This window comes from Salminus brasiliensis, chromosome 5 (assembly GCF_030463535.1).
Source record: "Salminus brasiliensis chromosome 5, fSalBra1.hap2, whole genome shotgun sequence".
In the NCBI taxonomy this organism is placed as follows: domain Eukaryota; kingdom Metazoa; phylum Chordata; class Actinopteri; order Characiformes; family Bryconidae; genus Salminus; species Salminus brasiliensis.
The window spans coordinates 19,147,948-19,169,031 of record NC_132882.1 but is presented as its reverse complement, the minus strand read 5'-3'; the positions used below and the strand labels follow the sequence as shown (position 1 = coordinate 19,169,031).

The 21,084-nt window shown below is 38.4% G+C and overlaps 2 protein-coding genes across 5 annotated transcripts in view; one reads left to right on the top strand and one right to left on the bottom strand.

Moving 5' to 3' along the window:
- Window positions 1–388: 388 nt before the first annotated feature.
- Window positions 389–20,376, bottom strand: LOC140556160 (uncharacterized). Of its 4 annotated transcripts, none has more exons than XM_072679752.1 (8): window positions 20,132–20,376; window positions 2,909–3,029; window positions 2,700–2,754; window positions 2,014–2,201; window positions 1,513–1,645; window positions 1,243–1,390; window positions 835–1,089; window positions 389–713 (listed from the first exon to the last, which is right to left on the bottom strand). In XM_072679752.1, the coding sequence occupies exons 2-8, from the start codon at window positions 2,981–2,983 to the stop codon at window positions 656–658; spliced, it is 912 nt and encodes a 303-aa protein (XP_072535853.1). In that variant the 5' UTR covers window positions 2,984–3,029; window positions 20,132–20,376; the 3' UTR covers window positions 389–655. The 4 variants fall into 4 exon arrangements, with proteins under 4 accessions (XP_072535853.1, XP_072535854.1, XP_072535852.1 ...); XM_072679753.1 differs by lacking the exon at window positions 20,132–20,376 and adding an exon at window positions 3,447–5,936; XM_072679751.1 differs by lacking the exon at window positions 20,132–20,376 and having other exon boundaries at window positions 2,909–5,936.
- inpp5b (inositol polyphosphate-5-phosphatase B) overlaps window positions 20,126–21,084 on the top strand; it is a 19,526-nt gene continuing 18,567 nt past the window's right edge. The window contains exon 1 of the mRNA XM_072679742.1: window positions 20,126–20,550. Within this exon, the coding sequence (XP_072535843.1) occupies window positions 20,493–20,550 (58 nt within the window). The 5' untranslated portion in view covers window positions 20,126–20,492. The remainder of the gene's footprint in view (window positions 20,551–21,084) is intronic.

Here is a 21,084-nt window from a genome sequence, read left to right as displayed (position 1 = left end):
TACTTATAGGGCAAAGTGGCAGATATGAATGGCTTTGGGACACCTGACACCTTGTAAACTCTGAATAACATGCACTTACCAAACCAGATAATATGCACTTAATGTCATGTCTGTAATGGAGCCTTATTTACTACAAAGTGTCTCTTCCTGATTCTTTCTTATATGTAAAAGAGTTTCATATGACCTGTCGTCAACAAAACATGTTTCTGCAACTACTTTATTTCCAATACTATTGGGTTATATTTTCTTTAAAATGGATGGAAAGTAAGATTACAACATAAAATGTTCTATTTTATAAAAAGTTATATTCACACATTATTAGGGTGTAAGGACCTTAAAATTCCCAACAAAACCTGCTCTGACCAGAAATATAAGAAGTACAAACATATTATTTTATTTTTTTATTATGAAGGTTTAAGAAATAATACCTTGGTGAGTTTATTTGTTGGGTTAGCTGGGTCGTTTTTGATCACAAAACTCAACAAGAGGACAAAAAAATTTTCAGAAGGCCTTCGTAAGCCTTTACATGCTCCACCAGATAACATACATTTCGGCATAGTTCAGTATTTTAATACTGTAGAGATATTATTAGCTCCTGTAATAAGGATGAATGAGAATACTGATTACTTTGTATGTGCTTTTAACTGTTTACTGTCTACTCCCAGGCCATTAGCAGCTTACTGAATGCCACAAATGCACCATGTCCAGGCTTGCTAGAGAAAGAGAGAGAGAGAGAGAGAGAGAGAGAAGGGCATAGTCATTAACACAGATAAAAGGTACTTTCCATTATTATGTAATGATTTTATGACATTTCTGAGAGAAGTATTCATGTACAGTGTAAAGTAATACCACTCAAAGTAGCACTGTCCCTCATATGTGCCTGTTTGCTGCCCATTCTCAGCCAGCTCCAGTTCCACACCCAAGTGGATATCTGGCATACCCTGCAATTGGCCCAGGTAACGCAGAGTTCCGGTGCTGATTCGACCAGAGGGCAGCAGGATTCGCACCCTGTGGCCAGCCTGCAGGTCCATTGGAGAATGGGGCACAAAGACCCGATGAGGGCCAGTCCCACTTCTCCATGAGCCAGCACTAGAACAAATATCAACAAGATGAGAAGAAGAACAATTTCCTCCATATGAAAGAACATCCATTTCAAGAATGTGGATACACTTTTGTTCAAGTGAGCAATGGTAGCACAAGATACATATACTGTGTTCAGATATAGAGAGAAGTATGTTCTACCTAGTGCTGACAGACATGGCAGAGGTGGATCTGGAGTCAACAGCAGTGGAAAATGTGCCCTGACCACAGGTCAGACTGTTTGAGTAAACACCATCTCGCAGTAATCTCATATCCGGCCCTCTGAGCTGTTGAATTTGGTTCAGGCCACCTGATAGAAACCAGGAAGCAACAGGAATCAAATGCTTCCCGTTAAGCCTATTGGCATGCGTGGGTGTTGAAACTCACTCTGTGAATGTCATGGAAAATGTTTTTGTTGGTTCAAAGACTTACTGGAGCAGTCATGTTCCTTCTCCTCGAAATGGTGTCCATTCTCCAAGCCAGTTTCTGAGAAGGCCTCGCTCATTTCTTCAGAGTCCGTTACTTTGTGGAAGGCACTCGACCTAACCACAATCTCAGAGTGCAGCTAAGTAGGGCGTTAACATGACAGACATCACATTTTTAAACTGCCCATTGCACCAGTGTGCTGAAAGTATATAAAAACATGGTAAAACTCACAGTATTGAATCTATACAAATACAGGCCAGTTTCTTGGACACGGATAAAGCCTAGCCTTGAACCTCATTGCAGTGCCAATGGTGAATGACTAGTAGGGATTTTTTTTACATATAGTCATGGGCTTAATCTGAGCCTGAGAAACTGGTTCATAGTGTGCACTGAGGCCCAGTTTATTTGATAATGATGCAACACAAGATAATATTCGAAATAGAAGGTAGATCTCCTCAGTACGTATTTCATTCTCCTCTGGACATACAATATATTCTGGACTCTAACCTGATCTCTCAGGTCATGCTGTCTCCTCTGCAAGTCCATGAACCGCATCTCCCATGATGCCCTTTGACTGGCAATCTGAGCCTTCAGATCCTGAATCTCCCCCTCTGCATTGAGTAACCTCTTGTGTAGGGCACTGCTGCGCTCATGCGGATGAGTTTTCCCCTGCTTGTACAGTTTCCCTGGGTCTCCTGTGTTTTTTTTTGGGAATTTACGTAAAAAACACTTAAATGAGTGGCATTTCGAGTCAGATCAATTTGCAGTGTAGCCATGCTGCCACCTGCTGGACAGGTAGTAGCACAGCATTATTTAGAAATGCTGAAGTGACTGCAATGACTGCAAATTACACAGGGCATATGCAACAGTTTTGTAATGTATCTGTTGTCAATATTAACTTAACACATTTAAGTACGGATGTCTGTGGATACAAAGGTTCTGAGTGCACTAGTAAAAGATTATGAGAGATTTATATGTAAACAGTTGCTTATCATATCAGTTCTATATATTGGATACTGTATAGAACAGCAATGATTTACATTTACATTTACATTTACGGCATTTAGCAGACACTCTTATCCAGAGCGACTTACAAAGTGCTTTGCTATTTACCCAAGAAAAACCTTAGCTAGGAAGTGAGGAGTCATGTACACGTTTACTATCACTAAGGCCTAAGGCCTGTTAACAGTCACCTGCAGTTTCATGTTTTATCCATGGTGGAGATTTTATGGCATAGTAGGGGTTTACCTATAACACAAACAGCATTATCTGTAATGCAACGTAGCACAACAGCTATGTCATTTTTACACAAAAAGAATAAATGGGAGATAAAACAACAGCAGAAAGACAATTTTGAAGTTAATTAAATACAAATTAATGAAACAAAACAGGTCTTACTTACCCAGAAAAACCTCCAAGTGCATAGTAAGCCCTTCAGAGTCCAGACAACCACTGACCAAAGGACATATGTCACCATTGTGGGGCATTTTTATTGCCACATGATTGCCAGTTCGATGCAAAATCTTTGCCAAAACAGAGATCAGTCATTACCATTATTAAAAAAGTTGCCAAAATGGTTCTTTGAAGCAATCCTGTTTTTCCTTAAAGAACCATTTAATGTGCAGTTTATCAGTGAATCATTATTGTGAAGGGTAAAAAAAAGCCACATAATGTGGCTATGTTCTATGTCAATTAATGGATATGATCATATGATATGAGCATATGAACATCCGATCAGGTCAATAACCAATTTTGGTACCTTTACGTTTAAGAGTCAGTATTAAATGACACAAACAACAACTGAATCCACCCCCCCCCCTCAGTATTTCTGCTTCCTAATTACAGCATTCTTAATCTCTCTCCATTCAAGCACACAGGTTTTACTTCTCGACAAACACGACATCTAGGAAATCACTAGACCAGACAGAATGAACAAATACCTTGATTGAAGAAACGTTGTAACATATGGCTTAAGTCCTAACGAGGATAAATAACTTTCTCCATTCAGCTTTTAGTCACACTGGTCTGTACAGGCCAACCTGTAGCTGCGACTGAGGCTGCTGCTGACGAGACAAGCGTGGCAGTAAATCCTGTTTAATCTGCTTAGCCAGTGAGCTGCATGGTCCAGTTGTATCCCTACACATACTAATTTTGGTCTCTGATCCTATTTATCCAAGTCCAAATAACTGTGGGTTACCATTGTGGAAAAGTGAGGTCTTTTGCTGTACGTTAAGTCCTCAACCAGCCACAAAGTAAAATTAGACATGCATGTTATGCTGAATCATCTCCAAGGGAAAAAATGAGAAAAAAAGTCAGAAGACATGTATGAATTTTAACTTGTTTGTCCTGCAAAACACAGTGATCCCAGGTGATCCCAGATGAGCCCAGGCTTGCAAATGGTGTTCTCATTCAGAGGTTCTTGTTGTTCTGCTGAGTTGCCACAAGGTGGCGAAAGCATCTGTTTCTGAATTCTCTGAGCTAAAAACAATATTTTGGAGGATTACCAGCCTAACCTTCCACTGGCCATTCATGAGGTTTCTACCCCATGAATGACTAAGTGATTGTTGCTACTGAGAGAACTTCTTTTGGTTTTGACAGTTTATTCAACTCTGATCATATTTCTGCTTTTGTCATTTAAACCAGAGGACAGAGTAGACTTCTATCCCAACCCTGGTCTTGGAGTACCCCTTCTCTGCACTTTTCAGCATTTTTCCTGCTATCAGGAAAAATCAAGTGTGTTTGAGCAGAGAACATTCAATCGTGTTTGAACATTTAATCATTTGTAGGGCAAGCGTCCCTCCAAAATCAGTTAATCAGTGGTGTTTTCCTAATAAAAAATATAATTATTTGCATAATAATATGCTGTGGTTGGCTGATGGACAGATAATTAATATCCATTGAATTAATAGACTCATTAAGACATCACTCATTCATAAGTTATGTTGTAGTCATGCTCCTGATTGATTGTAGTCACTAGTCTTCTAGTGTAGTATGTGTTTTTTAGTATTTGTCATTACTATTAGCATTTGATATTAATAGAATGAATGTTTGTCTAAGTGATGTCAAAGTTCAATAAAAAATGCTGATGCATTAATGCTTAATGCTTAATGCCATAGAAAATATGAGAACATATGAACATCTGAGCATCTGTTTAAACATGGGCATTTCACAATGGAAAAAAAATATTATTGTCATGTCGGGCTTTCAAATGAAGCATGAGTCCTTAGACAACATTGGTTTTAACTGTTTAATTGTTAAACAAGACAAGATTCTCTTCCTTTATCATACTATATCTGTATTTGGCCTTAGGAGAATTCTGAATGACTGTAATTAAATAAACAAATAAATAACTTTGCTGTTTGTATTTCTGTGGTTTTCAGAGTGGTCTAACGTCATCTCACAAGTAAACACAATGAGCTGAGGTTTCTTTCTCAGGGGCTTCATTAGGCTCACTGAGCCAGACACTCCCATCTCACTGTCTTGAGTCTTCGAGAGGAAACCCAGAAGGAACCCAGCGCATGCCTGGGTCTACACCCACTCTGTGAAGAGTTTGCCTTCGGGGACAGATCACGTCACACACCATTCACTGTATTCAAATAACACCATCACAGCAAACCATTTGTCATGTCCTGCTGCCTGTCCTGGTGTGTGTGTGTATGTGTGTGTTTTTTTACATAGTTCTGAATGACAGATATTCAGAATTTAGATATTAAATAAATATTAAATGAATGCATTTGAAAAGGTAAATTTGAATTTTAAGCATACTGTGTTTAATTAAGGTTTTAATCCCATTATTTCCTAATACTTGTAGTATAATCTAAGCACATAGAACGTCATTACATGTTTCATTCTGTTTATCCCTAAATCCTGAGCTCTATTCCTGATTTCCAAAGTGGCCACCAGTGCCACAGCCTTTTCTTTAATTTTACACACTGTAAGTATAAATAATAAGTAAATAATAGCGAAGTATATAATATGAAAAATAGTTCCTATCATTTATATTAATGTTGTTCAACAAAAACAGAAATAGATCTGTGTCTCTCTATTCTGAATCTGCTGAGCATGTAGACAAGTAGGACTAAGCTTCCCAGCAGACCTTGCGACCCTCTTAGTTCACCTTAGTTAATTTAGTCACACCTTATTTTGAGAGTCTCCCATAGATCTATAAAGGCTCAAATTATAATACAACTATAAGGTGAAACAGTTGATTATTAACAGTGTTAGGATTAAAGTTAGGTTTAGGATTAGATTTAAGGTTTAAGGTTTTTAATTTTAATCGAGTAAATTAGTTATCATGTCTTGGGTATTCTAATGCAGTTATTAAGACATACTATTATTATTTAATATTTATTATTATATATTAAGGCATTTTAAAGCCACATCTGTAGACACTGCATTAGGCTGTCTAGACACAAATAATCCTCCTAGATGCCTTAAGATGTAGAATACATATTATTTTATTTTTTAATATTGTGTCTTATACATTATGTCTTACATACATGTCAATTTTATTAAAACTACCATTTATTAAAACCACACATCATGTGTGCATTAAAAACATTTATATTCAATGATACAGTCATTTCAGTGCTAGTGCAATTGTATTTCCTAGCCCCATAGTTGTAGTTCAGGGACAAAATATACCTATTAACTAATTAATGAATAATGGGAATTACAAGGGAATTACAAAAAACACACAGATATGTATGAAAATAAATAATACAAATAATAATACAAATAATATGAAAAAGTCAAGCATCTTTAGAAATATGACAAATATTGGATTAAATTAACTGCCTCCACATGCTAAGAAAAGACATTATGTTTCATGCTTAATTTTTAAGACATATTTATCATATATATTAATTAATTTAATCATTTTAAATAAGTTGGTGGTGGCTTAAGACAAGTACACTGTCTTCATTCATATCTCTTAAGGATTTCTGAGACATCCTGACATGAGAAAATGTCTTCAGAACACTTCTTAGGCCGTCTAAGCCAGTCTATCAAGGCATCTGTCAAGGCAAAGTGGTAGCTCTGGGGTATCTACAAAACATTTATAGTAGACTTTTATAATAGTCTTGCTATTATTTTTTCTCATTTTTTGTGTTCATTAAATGCATTTAATGAATTGAAAAACATCTTTTTTTATTTGATTCAACATTATAATGAACAACACAACTTAAAACCTGAGTGAAACCCAGCCACTAGAAACGTTAGCGAAGCCGGTATCTTTCACTGTCACTGCTGGTTTTGTTCTGAAGTCAGTCAGAGTCACATAAAGGCGCACAAATAAGCATCACTGAATTTGCCTTTGGCCATTCCACGAGTGATTTGATTTTGGTTTTAATGCATTCCAGAACCACATAGGGGCCACATGTCCTGCAGTGATTATGAAAATGAGAGAAATGGAGCAAACAATTCTAGGAGTACAGCATGTAAATTCATAACCAAATCTTTTGAAAGCAAAATATCTCCCACAGCTGAGGGGGGCTGCATTATTTGTTTTTGATTTGACGTATGATTGCTTTTCCCTTCGCATTTCATGCTGTAATATATTTAATGAAGCAAAAAAAAGCCTAAATGATCTAGCTTCTCTCATCTTTCTTCAGAAACTGTGATTCACCTCAGTTGTCCTGTTGGAAAAGATGAGCACAGTGCAGAAAGAAGCCCAACAAGACAGAAAAAGTGATGCTCTGCGTGAAACGAAAATGGTTTCATCTCAGATTGTATTTTTTTTTTGACAAATATTCAAGCATGTAAACATGAAATAAAGTCTTCCCTTTTGATCGTACTAATGGTGGAGTTATGTATTAATGGTTATTACAAATACCCTACTAATAGTTCCTTTGACCTCCATATCGTTACTGTCATGCATGAACCTTGTAAACTGTATATGATGAATGGACCAATAAAAATGCTCCAAAATGCTCCAAAATGAATACATTTTTTTTTTACATTTACTTTCATTCAAAGACAAGGTTTCCTTGTCCTATGAAGTTCCTGTTTTTGAAATACAACGTTTGTGTGTGACTAAACGATTTAATAATAATATATTCTTATAGTTTGTTCCAACCTTTGTAGCCTTTCATAAGTTCAGCCTTTCACAGCCATATTCCTGTTCTCCTCCTCATTTGACATATGTCAATTCCCATCTATAAACAACCAAGCCTGAAGATTACATTTGCATTCTTTAGTAGACAAACTATCATAGAGGCACAATTGTTTGCATGCTTCACATCCATCCCAGTGCGTACCTCCAGTTTCTGAGTTTGTTTTGCACTATTAATCCACATTTATTTCCATTTCCATTTATGGCATTTGGTACTTCCAATGAAGTAATTTTACAGACTGAGGGGAATACAGCCTCAGAGGTCTGACTCCCAGTTGTATAGTTTGAAGGGTCAAAGTGTTACATATATGATCATGTTACATATATGAACACAACCCGTTCTCCCAGTCCTAAACCTCTTGAACCTCTTTTTCCTGCTATTTGCTACCACTCTTAATGCAATCTAGATCAGTCAGTGAATACAGCAGGACCTGTATGTGATCTGGGCGGTGAGACAGTCATGTTAACTGGAAAATGCGGCTGTTTTTTGCTACTTGAATAAATGACCCATATTCTTTTGTGTGGGGGACTGAGCTTCCATAACCCACAATCTCCCAAAGGAGTAGTTGTAGTCATGAGGCGTTTTAAGTATTAGCTGAGGGGTATAGTTGTTCTTCTTCCAACAAATGTGGACTAGTTGTTAAAATGGGTCCCACAAGCAAGTAACAAAAATAACTGTTTATTGCTAAAATGGTTGTTTTGATGTTGATTAATTTTGTTTGCTTGAAAAATTACCATTTTTCCAAAAATGAAAAATCATCATTGGTTGCGGAGTGGGGTGCCTACAGCTCCAGCTTCAGTCCACATGTGCACTCCTCCAAAAGGCCTGGTACATTACAACATAAGGAAGATTGTGCTTATATTGGATTGTGCTTATATTGTATGTATTGATGTTCTTTATCTATATATATATAAATTATTCTAGTTTTGTGACATATACCACTATTTACTATTTGTGGCATATACCATACTATTTTTGAAACTGTGTTATGTTTTTGCTTTTTTCTTACTGAAAACCATTTTGACACAGTCAAAACGGTTTTGACACAGTCATAATTTAATTGTCAACTGTCAACTGTCTCAACTGTCATCAAATGGTAGACACTTTCACCAACTTCTCATGGCAGTTGTTTTTCATATTTGAAGGACTGATTCAGAATCTCATAAAGAATGCTTCAGAAATCTCATTACATGTGAATAATTACATCCTGGCACAAGGATGTTTCTGCACCTGACTCCTGGACTAATTGAAGCGTTGTACTTTGGTTAACGTAGAACAGAGCTGCCTGCTCTTTTGAGTGGGCCGATTCTCCTACCTGTTCAGAATTTTGTCCCTCCCCTCCTGCCTGGGCGTGCAATCATGTCAAGAAAGCCACACAAAGTTTCCACTAATTAGGCCACCTCTGCTGTGATGTCACCAGAAAGACAGCAGCAGCAGCAGCAAGAGCAGAGAGAGGAAAGAAGAGAGGGAGAGGAAGCGAGGGAAGGGCATTACCCAGCCACTGTTCACTACAGTCACAGCTGCCGTTCCCAGGCAGAGCATCACTTTCCTTCATTCTGAACAGAAGTAAGTACAATTTTGGCATATACATCTTGCACTGATGGAGATTGCAGAATTAAAGCTTCTGTGTTGTTGTGTCTTGGATGTGGGTTTGCACTGAGGGACTCCCTGATCAAAGCTGACAAACAGGGGGTGTTGCTATGGTTGCCAACAGGTGCTACAGTAGGCAGAGGAATATTCCAAACATGATACACTGCTTTTACACAAAACTGACAATCAAAGACAGTCAAAGGCTTTTCATTTTTTTCTGGCATCTTGAGGACCATGCTATTAAATAATAAAATCAGGGGTTATATAATCCATTGGGGAATTGAATTAGATTTATATTAAATCAGAGGGTTAAAATGTACATATACTTTATATTTAATTAGAAAAAGGACTGTATATTGTCGCTGTCACACAAAAAAAAATTTCAAAATGACAACTTTACACTTAAACTTTAATAGACGTCAATGTGAAAAAGATTTATTCCTAATCATTTTGGAGCATTTCTATTGGTCCAATAATAATAATAATAAAAAAAACACTTGCCAAATTCACATTTGTTTATGTCCTATGCTTTCATCATATTTCCCTAATGCATAAACTAGTTATGTGACTTTGCTACATTAATTTTTAATAGAATAAATCTCATGCAATGGCTAAACATTGCTTGCGTTTACTTTTTTTTTTTTTCTCTCTTCCCTTAATTGAAGTAAAATGACTTTAAAGCACCTCAAACTTGCAAGCTGTAACACTAAGAGGCAGAGACAGCGGTATAGAAAGAAAGCTTATTTTAGAGGACCTGTTGACATAGACAGTGGTTTCCAGGATATTTTCCTTGAAGGGGCTTACATAGGTTCCTCTGGGGATGAGGGATAACAAGCCGTGCTTTGCACTTTACACCCTAGAGATTCCCTGAGAACAAACAAGTTGTTAATTATGTGTGAGCAACGGGTCCCACTGAAAGTGAGCCATTATGGTAGCCATGGATATGAAATTTGTTTCAGTAGCTTTCTGCAGATGAACATAGGATGATTTGTAAGGATGTACCAGATGTGTTTTATTTTTTAATGGAGCTTATACAACACTGGCATTGGTTGGCTTCTACATCTACACACAAATGCACCTATAGCCTTGGGAGCACAGTTACTTTTCATGTTTACCCAAAGCACACTGCAGCTCGCTTTGCTTACTTAACAAGCATGAGATCTGTTCATTCTATCAATACACAGCAATTAATGACAAAGCATGCAGTCTCAATGCAGAACAAAGGAACAGCAGATATTATTATTATGCAACGTCAATGAAAATTACTGAAAGAATAATCTAGGCCTTTCTAATATTCTATCTAATATTAGAAGTGAATAACTAAAATTGTGAAAAGATCATTTTCAGGAATATTCCTTTTACTTTTGCTTAAAACTTTTCTCTATCTGTGCATAGTATTACATTGTTTGTGTGACAGATGGATTGGGTTGCTTGTCTATTTTGAATATGCAAAGATGATGTGATTCCACTTTCACAACATCCTTCTTATGACACAGAACTTATTTATTTAAGGTTTGTTTGTCAGGTTTTCCCATTAATATAAAGTAATTGTATTATGATTATTAGATGATGTTTGTTAGCCTTTTATCTACAACCATTATGACAGTAAGTAACATAACAGATCAGGAATGAACTACTATAGTTAAATTCATTTCATTTTTAATTGAAGTTTCTTTATTCTCTTTACACTTGTACAGTACAATGCAAATTCTGTCTTCATATATCCCAGCTTAGAAAGCAAGGGCCTTGTTCATTTGCCCAACAGTGGCCCTTTATAGGATGCGGGTACTAAACCCACAATCCTGTGTTTGTGTGTGTGCAGGGAAATACAGAAAACACTAAAGTCACCGCTCCAAAGAAAAGAATGGGTTCAGGCCCCTGCTCAAAAGGTAAACTTGAAAAAAAAAAATGTTTACCAACACAATATATGCTCATACATAGGTCACAAAAGATGTTGAAGTTATGGTGTATATAAGTATATATTCAACAAACACAGTATGACTAACCATGCTTTTATGAATTAAACAGTAGGATATTTGATACACAGCATTGTTATGAGCTTATGCCATGAGATAATTCCCTAGATTGGATTACATGTCAGAGAAAGCAGTACTCAGTATCTGCAACATTTCAATGCCTGAATATGACAGCACCATTGTGATATACACCATATATAATATACAGTATCATTTTAAAGTTTTTATATATAGTATCTTTTTTGAAATGCTTAGATTATTATTGTAATGTAAAGAATGTCCCTACTTCTAATGGTTCTACCTTTGTTAGTACTTTGCAAATCAGTGTCTTAATGCAGTTTGACCATCTCTTTCCTTTCCCAGCAGGCTTCCTTCTTTTTTTATTACTGCAAATAAGTTTGCCTTCGTGTGTAAGGGGACAGACCTCAGATGCAACAACTTCTTTCGGGACAGATGTTTCTGCGATAACCGATACACCCACATTTACTGCCACCAGTTCTGGTTCAAACTTCACTTCAGTGATTTCTGACAACTCAACGATCCTGACCATAACCAACATGACCACCACTGATAATGCAACAGTTTCAAGCCCAGGTAATGATTTAGTTAGCATTACACGTTAAAGCAGGTGATGCTGTTGTTAACAAAAAGGTCAAAACTAGGTACAATAGATTTTATTTTTTAATTACGTCTTGAAATGAATAATGACTTTACATACACTGTCACTGATGCACACCCCTGATTCAGTATATTTCTGGTTCACAGGTTCAAACAGCACAAGCAAACCATTGGTGAGTAACAACAGTCTGTTGACTGTTGACCATTCAAAAAAATGGGATTATTTTCAGAAACAGTAAATTTAGATTTTAATTTGTTTCTCATCTGATTTTCAATAGATATCCTGTCGGGTTCTCACCTGTAATGCATCACAATGCCTCAGCGCATTCCAGAATACCAATGCCACCGTCTGCGCAGCTACTGACAGATTTTGTGAGGTATGAGAATGTAGCAATTTGTTCAGCTCTAGGGATGCACAACAACACTGGAATCTTGATTTTTAAAAAAAGGAAATCAGACTAGATCAGGCTATTTGATGATGTATTAACCTGGAAAAATAAAAACTGTGCTAAATTACAGCGGCATGTAAAGGTTTTCAGTGGCACCCCTGGTCAACATTTCTGTTACTGCGAAACCTTAAGTGACTGGAAGACACTTAAGCAAACAATAAGTATATTATTTTTGTTCTGTACAATTGTAGAGAGAAAAGGGGGAGGAAAAGCACAATGTGAAAGTTGGAACCCCCCAAGAGACTTGAGTTCTCTGATAACATTTACCAAAATCTCAGACCTCAATTAGCTTGTTAGGCCAATGACTTGTTCTCGCCCATTGTTAGAAAGGGACATTTCAAAGATCTATAAATACTCCAACTACTCAAACCTTGTCCCCAGCAATCAATATGAACCATGGGTTCATCCAAGTAGCTGTCTATCACTCTAAAAAGAAGATTAACTGACACCAACAAAGCAGGTAAAGCCTAAAAAAGGCAGTCATTTCTTCAATTCATAATGTAAACCATGAAATGGTAGTTAACAGGAACCATGGAGGTCATATTGTGGTCTGGAAGACAACATGTGCCACTGCACAGTAGAACAGTGCACCGCCACTCCAATCTCATCTTCCTGAAGGTCTTTTGTGGTCACACAGATGACTGGTTTGCCTTTCTAGCAAATATGGGAGAACACAAAGGCAAATCAACTGTCCGTTTGACAGCAAAAGACCTTCAGGAAGAAATTTAGCAGTGAGTGCTGGTACACTGTTCTACTGTGCAGAGGCACCTGCACAAAGAGTCATTAGCATAAAAATTAGATGTTTTCACAGGAACATCTAAACAATCCTGATACATTTTGGAATCAAGTCCTACAGACTGACGAGGATAAAACAACTCAAAATGCATTTTTGGCCTTAATGTTCAAGCAAATCTCACAGAAGTAGGAGCTTTTTGCAAGGAAAAAAGAGGAAAACGTGTTTACAATCACTTCATTAATATTGACAAAGTAGGGTGCAAAAAGGTTTTCTTGCTTAAAATGTTACAGAAATGTCATCTTTAAATGCATTTCCTTTTAAAAACAGGTACGCTCGCTATTCACATAAACACACATTTTGACCAGGGGTGACCAAACATTTGCATGCCACTATATATAAATTTTGCTGCATTTTAAACCCTGTAGAAATAAATGTTCAATTTCTCAGTAAAGTCAATGCAGTCTCTATATAATGTTCATGTATAGTATCTGTATTGAAATGGGTGGATATGTACATGGAAAATATCTGACTTTACCACTGGCATATCAGTCCTATTAAACACACTTAAAAATATGGATTCTTTTTTTCTAAATGTGCTTATATTCTTTGGTGTATTAAAGCTGAGGAGAGAAGATCCCATGAGATACTCAGTGAACTGCGCTACCACCTGCCTCAATTTCTGTAATGGCTCTCAGATCAACTGCTCCATCGAATGTTGTGGCTCCGAATTCTGTCTCAACTCCACCCTCGCCAATCTGACCACTGCCATGATGCCAAGTATTACTTCTCCCCTTTTATGCATTCTACTCTTACCAGGATCTTTCAGAAATATGTATCTAATAGCAAATTAGCAAAGGATTTTTAGTATAAGGCTTTTGATGTGTATGTGGTTGTGGTTGGGCGTCTGCTTTTGATCAGTTTGCCTCTTTCCTCTCTTATCAGTGACTTCAACAACACTGCCCACCTCTACTAACATGACTACTAAGGCTGCCACAGCTGTGTCCACCACCACACCTGCAAACAATGTAAGAATTAACAGCAGATTGTTTTCCACCCTGTACACAAAAACTGTGAAAAAATGCATCTGAGAAACAAAGGTAATGGGGTGGGGGGGGGCAATACAGAAATAGGCTACAAGCATAGCAAAGTATTTGGAAAGCTTCACGAAATGTATGACCACACATCTGATTTGATGTTTGTATCTCTTTCTGTCAACAGGGCAAGAAGTGCCATAAGATCACATGTAGTGGGGACACCTGCTATCAAAGCAATGCAATTGTGATGCTGTGTTCTCCTACTCAGCACTACTGTATGGTAAATAAAACCCGCCTACATGCACCTTCTGCTAAACTACAGAAGTAATTGAGGGAAGAACAACAAGCTACAGTCATAATGCTATATAGCCGACTGTGACATGTACAGAAGCTTAGTTCTATCACTTGACAAAAAGGCCATATACTATGTCATAATAATTATGTTTATGACTCATTATATCTCATAATTACTTACTTTCTCATTATAGTGAGACAGTTTTTCAAATTTATGATTTAGTATATCATAATGGTTTTCCTTTTTGCACTTTCAAGTCAAAATTATGAGATATTATGTCACGTTACGAGGTAATATGTATGTGTTTATTGTATACTATGTCACACTTCTGAGACGCTAAGTCATAGTAATGATCAATCACTTAATAATTGTGAGATAGTATGTCATCATTACGACATACATAATATGTCTAAATCTTTGTGGACATCCCTCCTAATGAATGCATTCAGCTGCCTTTAGTTGCACCCATTGCTGACACAGATGCAAATGCACACACACTTGTCTAGTCCCTGTATAGAAGTACTGTCAATAGAATAGGTCTCCCTTGAGCAGATACACACAAACCTATTGGAACTGTGTTTTCTGGAATGATGATGCTCCAGCCAATACTGTTGGGATGAGGTGGGAAAAAGGTGGGGATAAGGTGGGGTGGTGATCATCCAACATCCTGACCTCACTAACGCTCTTGTCGCTGAAAGCAAATCAAATCCTCACAGCAGTTACTCCAACAAAAGCAGGATAAACTCTTTTAAAAAACCCTGATTTAGGAAGAAACAATGAATAAGCAGACTTAATAAATGCTAAGTCATTATCATAAGATTAAAATGTTGTGTTTATGTGACATATTCATTATGGCAGTAACAACTGCAGTTAGACTATTTTGTCGTTGCTCACACTTCTCACTTTTGAGCTGTATAATTATATTTTAGACCAGGAGGAATCCAACAAAAAGAAAACTATAGCCCAACAAAATTCACTTCCTCTGCTGATAGACACTGCATATACTCAGCCATTCCACTGCGGTTCTTTTACACAGAATATTTTCACTGAACTTGCTCAGGTTGTTTTTGACAGCCTACTTTTCTTCTAATTGAGTAAAAATACCATTTCTTTAGTGTGACTGTAACATCTGGAACTGTCTCTATTAACCCATGTGGCTTATTGATGTAAAGCATGAGTCAAGAAATGTTAAAAATTTACTTTCTTTCCTTCCTTTCAGCTGAAAAAGACAACAAGCGGAACGGCAGTGACCTGGACTGCAGGCTGCAGCGAGGACTGCAGAAAGGAGACTGCTTGTGCCACCACTACTGCTAACTGCTTCCTAGAGTGCTGTAATGCGACAACCACGGCCTCCTGCCTCAAGATGACGGGTGCACTGAACATGCCCAGCTCTGCCACCAGAGGGCTGTTTTCTCCTATGTTGCTGATGGTCTCTTCACTGTTATTTTGGTTGCTAAGCATGGTTACTTCTGCATAACAGGCCTTGTGAACCTAATGAGCCTCAGCATCAGCATGTAGATCACTGGAGGGACACTCTTAGATTTCATAAAAAGGTGTGTGCGCATGTGTGTGTGTGTGTACTGAAAAAAGTTATGCATTGAATTTACTTTCAAATGTGTCCATTTTCACCTGAATGGAATATATAACATTAGCACAATTATTGCCAAAATGTAAGCAACAGACAAAATTGTGCTCATGTATTGTATTCATGTGGAAATAATCAAGTAAATTAGATGAATCCTTGTTTCAGTATGTGTGTTGAAGAGTGTGTGCTATTTATGTAACCGCATGTCAGACAAAGCTAAATCAACCAATGTCTATGGAGAGCTATATAAAGAGAGAATATATCATGAAGAAATGTCTATGATTTAACTTACGTTTATCACATATAATCCATACATTGAGCTATAACCAGCGCAGCATGAGCCAAGGCCTAGCCCTGGCCAATATATTTGGAGTGTCCGTAAGGCACCAACGCTTATTTTTGTAGAAACTGGGTTAGTTCAGTTTGAACCTTTTTGCTTTGGTGTCCGCTGTTTATAGATAGTTTGACTAATGTGGACTGGGTTTGTTTGGTGAGGTCCAGGTCGACAGCCTTTCTTTCTGCTTCAGAAGCAAACCATCCAAACCATAAAGACTAATCAGAAGGGACTTCATTTTCAATCAGGTGTTAATACCCATGCCTTCCAATGGGTAAAGGCTGCCTGACAGTATACTGAAAAATGCTATTTACATACAGAACTGACAGTCAAGCAAAAAGGGAGCATCTATGCATTTGTATAGCTACAGTACTAGACATTTGTAAGCTAACAATTATTTGAAACATGAACTGGCTGTCTGGGGCAGGAGTTTTATTTAAACTCAAAAAAAAAAAAAAGCATTATTTTTGCACAAGTTTATTGCACTGTAAGATTGTATAAACATGTCTATGGTATAATAATTAATAATAATTATTGCTAACATTTGTGTTGCAGGTGTCATTTTTATGTAATGCTAGTATATTGACAAGCTGGTGACAACTTTCCGAAGATTATAACAACTGATTGCGAGGTATAAATGCAGAGCGATATGTAATCTGTTACGGTTTGTCAACGCAAAAACTCAAGGGATTATTTAATAAAGGAAGACAAACAGAACAAACATGCTACAAACCAATCAGTGAGACTAAAAACACAAACAGAACAAACAGAAAAAGCAAATATAAGCACTCAAACTGCCACACTAAACAGACAGACCAAGCCAACAAACACAAGGGACCAGATAAGGGACGACTGAAACAAAGGGGTACTTATACAGAGACTAACAAGGGCGTCATGAGGAACACCTGGGACTAACAAGGGGGCGTGGCTACAGAGGAGGCACAGGTGGAGACACTAATGAACCGGAGGGGATAGAACGGACAAGACACAAAACAGAGCCATGTGCTCCCAACAGAAAACAGAGGCAGACATGACAGAACAGGGGCAGGCATGACATAGTCCAGCAGTTTTACCATAAGGAATATCTCTTTATCTGTTAGATGATTTTATATAATGAATTTTTATTGTTGTATTTGGTGTTTTTGCACCAGTATGAAAGAAGAAATGTTTGGGGTTTTTTTTTATTACATGTGAAATCATCTTAATTCTGAGATCATTTTAAACCTTTGTTGCTCTACTTTAGTAATTACTTACTTTTAAAAAACACCTAAGTTTTACCTGTAGTCAAAACTGTGTCACTGTCAGCATTTGTCATTTCTGTGCTCAATAAGTGGTGCGGAGTAGTTCTATTTATGATATTATTTACAGGCCTTAATATATATTGACTTGTGTTGTCAATATATTATATTATGGTCATTTTATTAAATTATTTACTAGCCTCAGTATTTTATTTCATGACATTTATTAAGTTGCAACCCCCTATTGCAAATTATGGTTCATCTTTGCAACATTACTTAACAAATGTTGCAACAAATGTTCACATATATTACTTTACAAATTCCCACCACCTGCACTGGGTCTCAGATGCATCTCAGGACAGAGCCGGCCCTCTTTATGAGTTTATTCAGTCTCTTCTTGTCTGCTGTTGAGATGCTACTGTCCCAGCAGACCACTCCATAAAAGATGGCAGATGCCACCACTGTGTCGAAGAAATTCCTCAGGAGTACTCCCTGCACGCCAAAGGACCTCATTCTCTTCAGTAAATAGAGTCTGCTCTGACCTTTCTTGTACAGCGCAGCAGTGTTAACTGAACAGTCCAGTTTGGTGTTTAGATAAACACCCAGGTATTTATAAGAGTCCACTCTCTCGATGTCCATACCCTGAATGTTCACTGATGGATGTTCACTGATTTTCTCTAGTGTTAACAATATACAGCTACATATAATTTACAGACAATATACAATACACATTGTCTGACAGTCTTAGTGGATTTTCTCTGCCCGTTTTAACAGAAACGTCCTGATAGTACAAGCCTTGAATGGAGGGCAGGGAATCACCGATGATTCTCTCAGCTGTCCTCACTCTTCTCTGCAGTCTGTTCCTGTCCTGCTTTGTGGCTGCTCCAAACCAGACAGTGATGGATGTACACAGGATGGATTCAGTGACTGCAGTGTAGATCTGGCTCAACAGCTCCTGAGGCAGACCTAACTTCCTCAGCTGATGCAGAAAGTACATCCTTTGCTGGGTCTTTTGGAGGATTGAGGAGATGTCAGGTCATGAGAAATGGTGGTACCCAGGAACCTGAAGGTCTCTGCAGCTGACACAGGGTTGTTGAGGATAGTGGGGGGCAGCAGAGCTGGGGGGTGTTTCCTAAAGTCCACGCTCATCTCTACAGTCTTGAGTGTGTTCAGCTCCAGGTTGTTCTGACGGCACCAGAGTACTATCCGTTTAACCTCCTGCCGATATACAGACTCGTCTCATCCCGGATGAGTTCGATGACTGTCATCTGCAAACTTCAGGAGTTTAACAGACGGGTCATTTGAGGTGCAGTCATTGGTGTGGAGAGAAAAGAGCAGTGGGGAGAGAACACACCCTTGAAGAGCACCAGTGTTGACAGTCTGTGTGCAGGAGATGACTTTCCCCAACAGCACCTGCTGCTCCCTGCCTGTCAGGAATCCAGGTGATCCACTGACACATGGCAGGTGAAACAGTGAGCTGGGGGAGTTTGGAGGACAGAATGTCCAGGACAATGGTGTTGACAATAGCCTTCCAATAAGACAATGATGCAAGGCTTGGTTTCAGAAGTCCCGGAAGATTCTGGAGTAGCTGTCATAGTTGCATTTGCATTTACAGCATTTAGCAGACGCTCTTATCCAGAGTGATTAACAAGGTTATTCGTATTACAGAGTCTTGCCCAAGGACTCTTATAGGTGTAGTGCAGCATAGTCACCCAGACCGGGAATCTGCATGGTGTGGTAGCTTAGTGGCAGGTAGTGGTGTTATCTGTTGCGCCACACCAACCACCTACCGGTTGCTTGAAGTTGGTGTTTGCAGCATGCAAAAAATGAGGAATGGTGATCTGGAGTACATTGCCCATGAGAAATGGCTCAAGATTCCTCAGGAACGCTGCCAGGTGCTGGTGTCTGGCTTTTCATTGTGTTTGCAGCAGGCCATAACAGCAAAAGGGTGCTAAAGACACTTGCGATGAAGGGGTTGAATAACTCTGAAGCCGCAGATAAACTCGTTATAAACTATGTCATATTAGTTGCATTGAGCAGTTAAAATTTTTATTGGATTAATTAGAAACAGATGACGATTTTACCACTGTATATATATCTCTTCGCCTCAGTTTATTAGCCGGTGGCCACTTAACCCAACATATCACCTCAATCATCTTGTGGCCACAACCTAGGGTTGCCACCCGTGCTGTAAAATCGTCCTTTATTTGGCACTGAAATGTTGAGTCCCGCATTCAACCTATTTTGTTCCATATTTCCATCAATGCCCAATGTGACGTGAGTGGGAACAGGCACAGCGTCAGTGGAGATGATTACAAGGCTGTAAAATGGGCATAGCTTATTTTAGTAGACTATTGTGGTTTGATTGATTGTTTAGGATGTTGAGTTTTTTAAAGTCGACTGAATCATTGGATGGATCATTTATTTAATATACAATAATATTAGCCAATATTAATATTATATATGGCCATTTAAAGAACAAGTCATACTAATGGAATAATTGTTAATAAATAAATAGTAATTAGTTAAGAGAAAACGTTTATTCTGTAATACATATAAATAGTTTGTGAATGTTTGTAGTGGTCATGGCCCAGAGGAGCCTTGGTGGGCGTCCCTTATTTTCATTTCTAAAAAAAAAAAAAAGATGGCAACCTTACCACAACCATCATGTCATCTTGATGGTGGCTCAGCACGAATCCATGGCCATTTCGGGCTTGAAGAATCACAAATCAGTGCCTGACCAAGAGAGGAAAACCCTTCCCAGTGTGCGTGACGCAACCACGCGTGTGTGTCAGCAGTCTGTGCCACGGAGCAGCGCACGGAGCGCAGCTGGAAAATGGGCCATGTTGAACTGGGAGTGAGGCCGTGATTAGCGAGCTCTGAACTTGTGCGAAGTCGTTGTAGACGCAGAAAAAGGAATGTCGTGTCTTTTCGTCACTTCCTAACCAAGTTTCGTCTCCAGTTCTGGACACGCTAGCCACGGTAGGCTAGCTAACGGTCCTGAAGTGGCTGCGCGACATGGACCAGTCTGTGGCGATTCAAGAAACTTTGGACGGCGGGGAGAACTGCCTTATAGTATCCTACTTTTTTATTTATTTACAGCTGGAGGATTTCGGTTGCTGTCCTGTGTTTGGTTCTGTTTGGTAAAGTCTTAAAGAGAGTTCAATAGAAACGTTTACACCACTGGTGGCCAATCCAGGTCCGGGGTGTAGAAATCCTGTAGCTGGGCTGCAGCAGAGCTGCCTACGCAGTTGGTACAAAGTCCTGGGACGGATTTCTACACCCCGGACCTGGATTGGCCACCATTCCTGGGGTGGATTTATTTATTTATTTATTTATTTTACTTTCTGGACCCGAAGTTGCCATCTCTATGTTCCACATCAGCAGCTTTCAGTCCGATCTTCATCCACTGTGATCAGTTTACGATTCCACAAATCATATAAGGAGTCCTAAAGGACGCACATCCCGTGCGTAATGTGCCCGTCGTATTATTTACGCTCGATAAAAGTTGCCAAAGTCGATACATGTGTTTACGAAAAAAAAAAGAAAAAAGTAAAGTACAGTCAATGCAGAACTGTCTTACATGATTTCTCCACACGGGGTCTCTCTT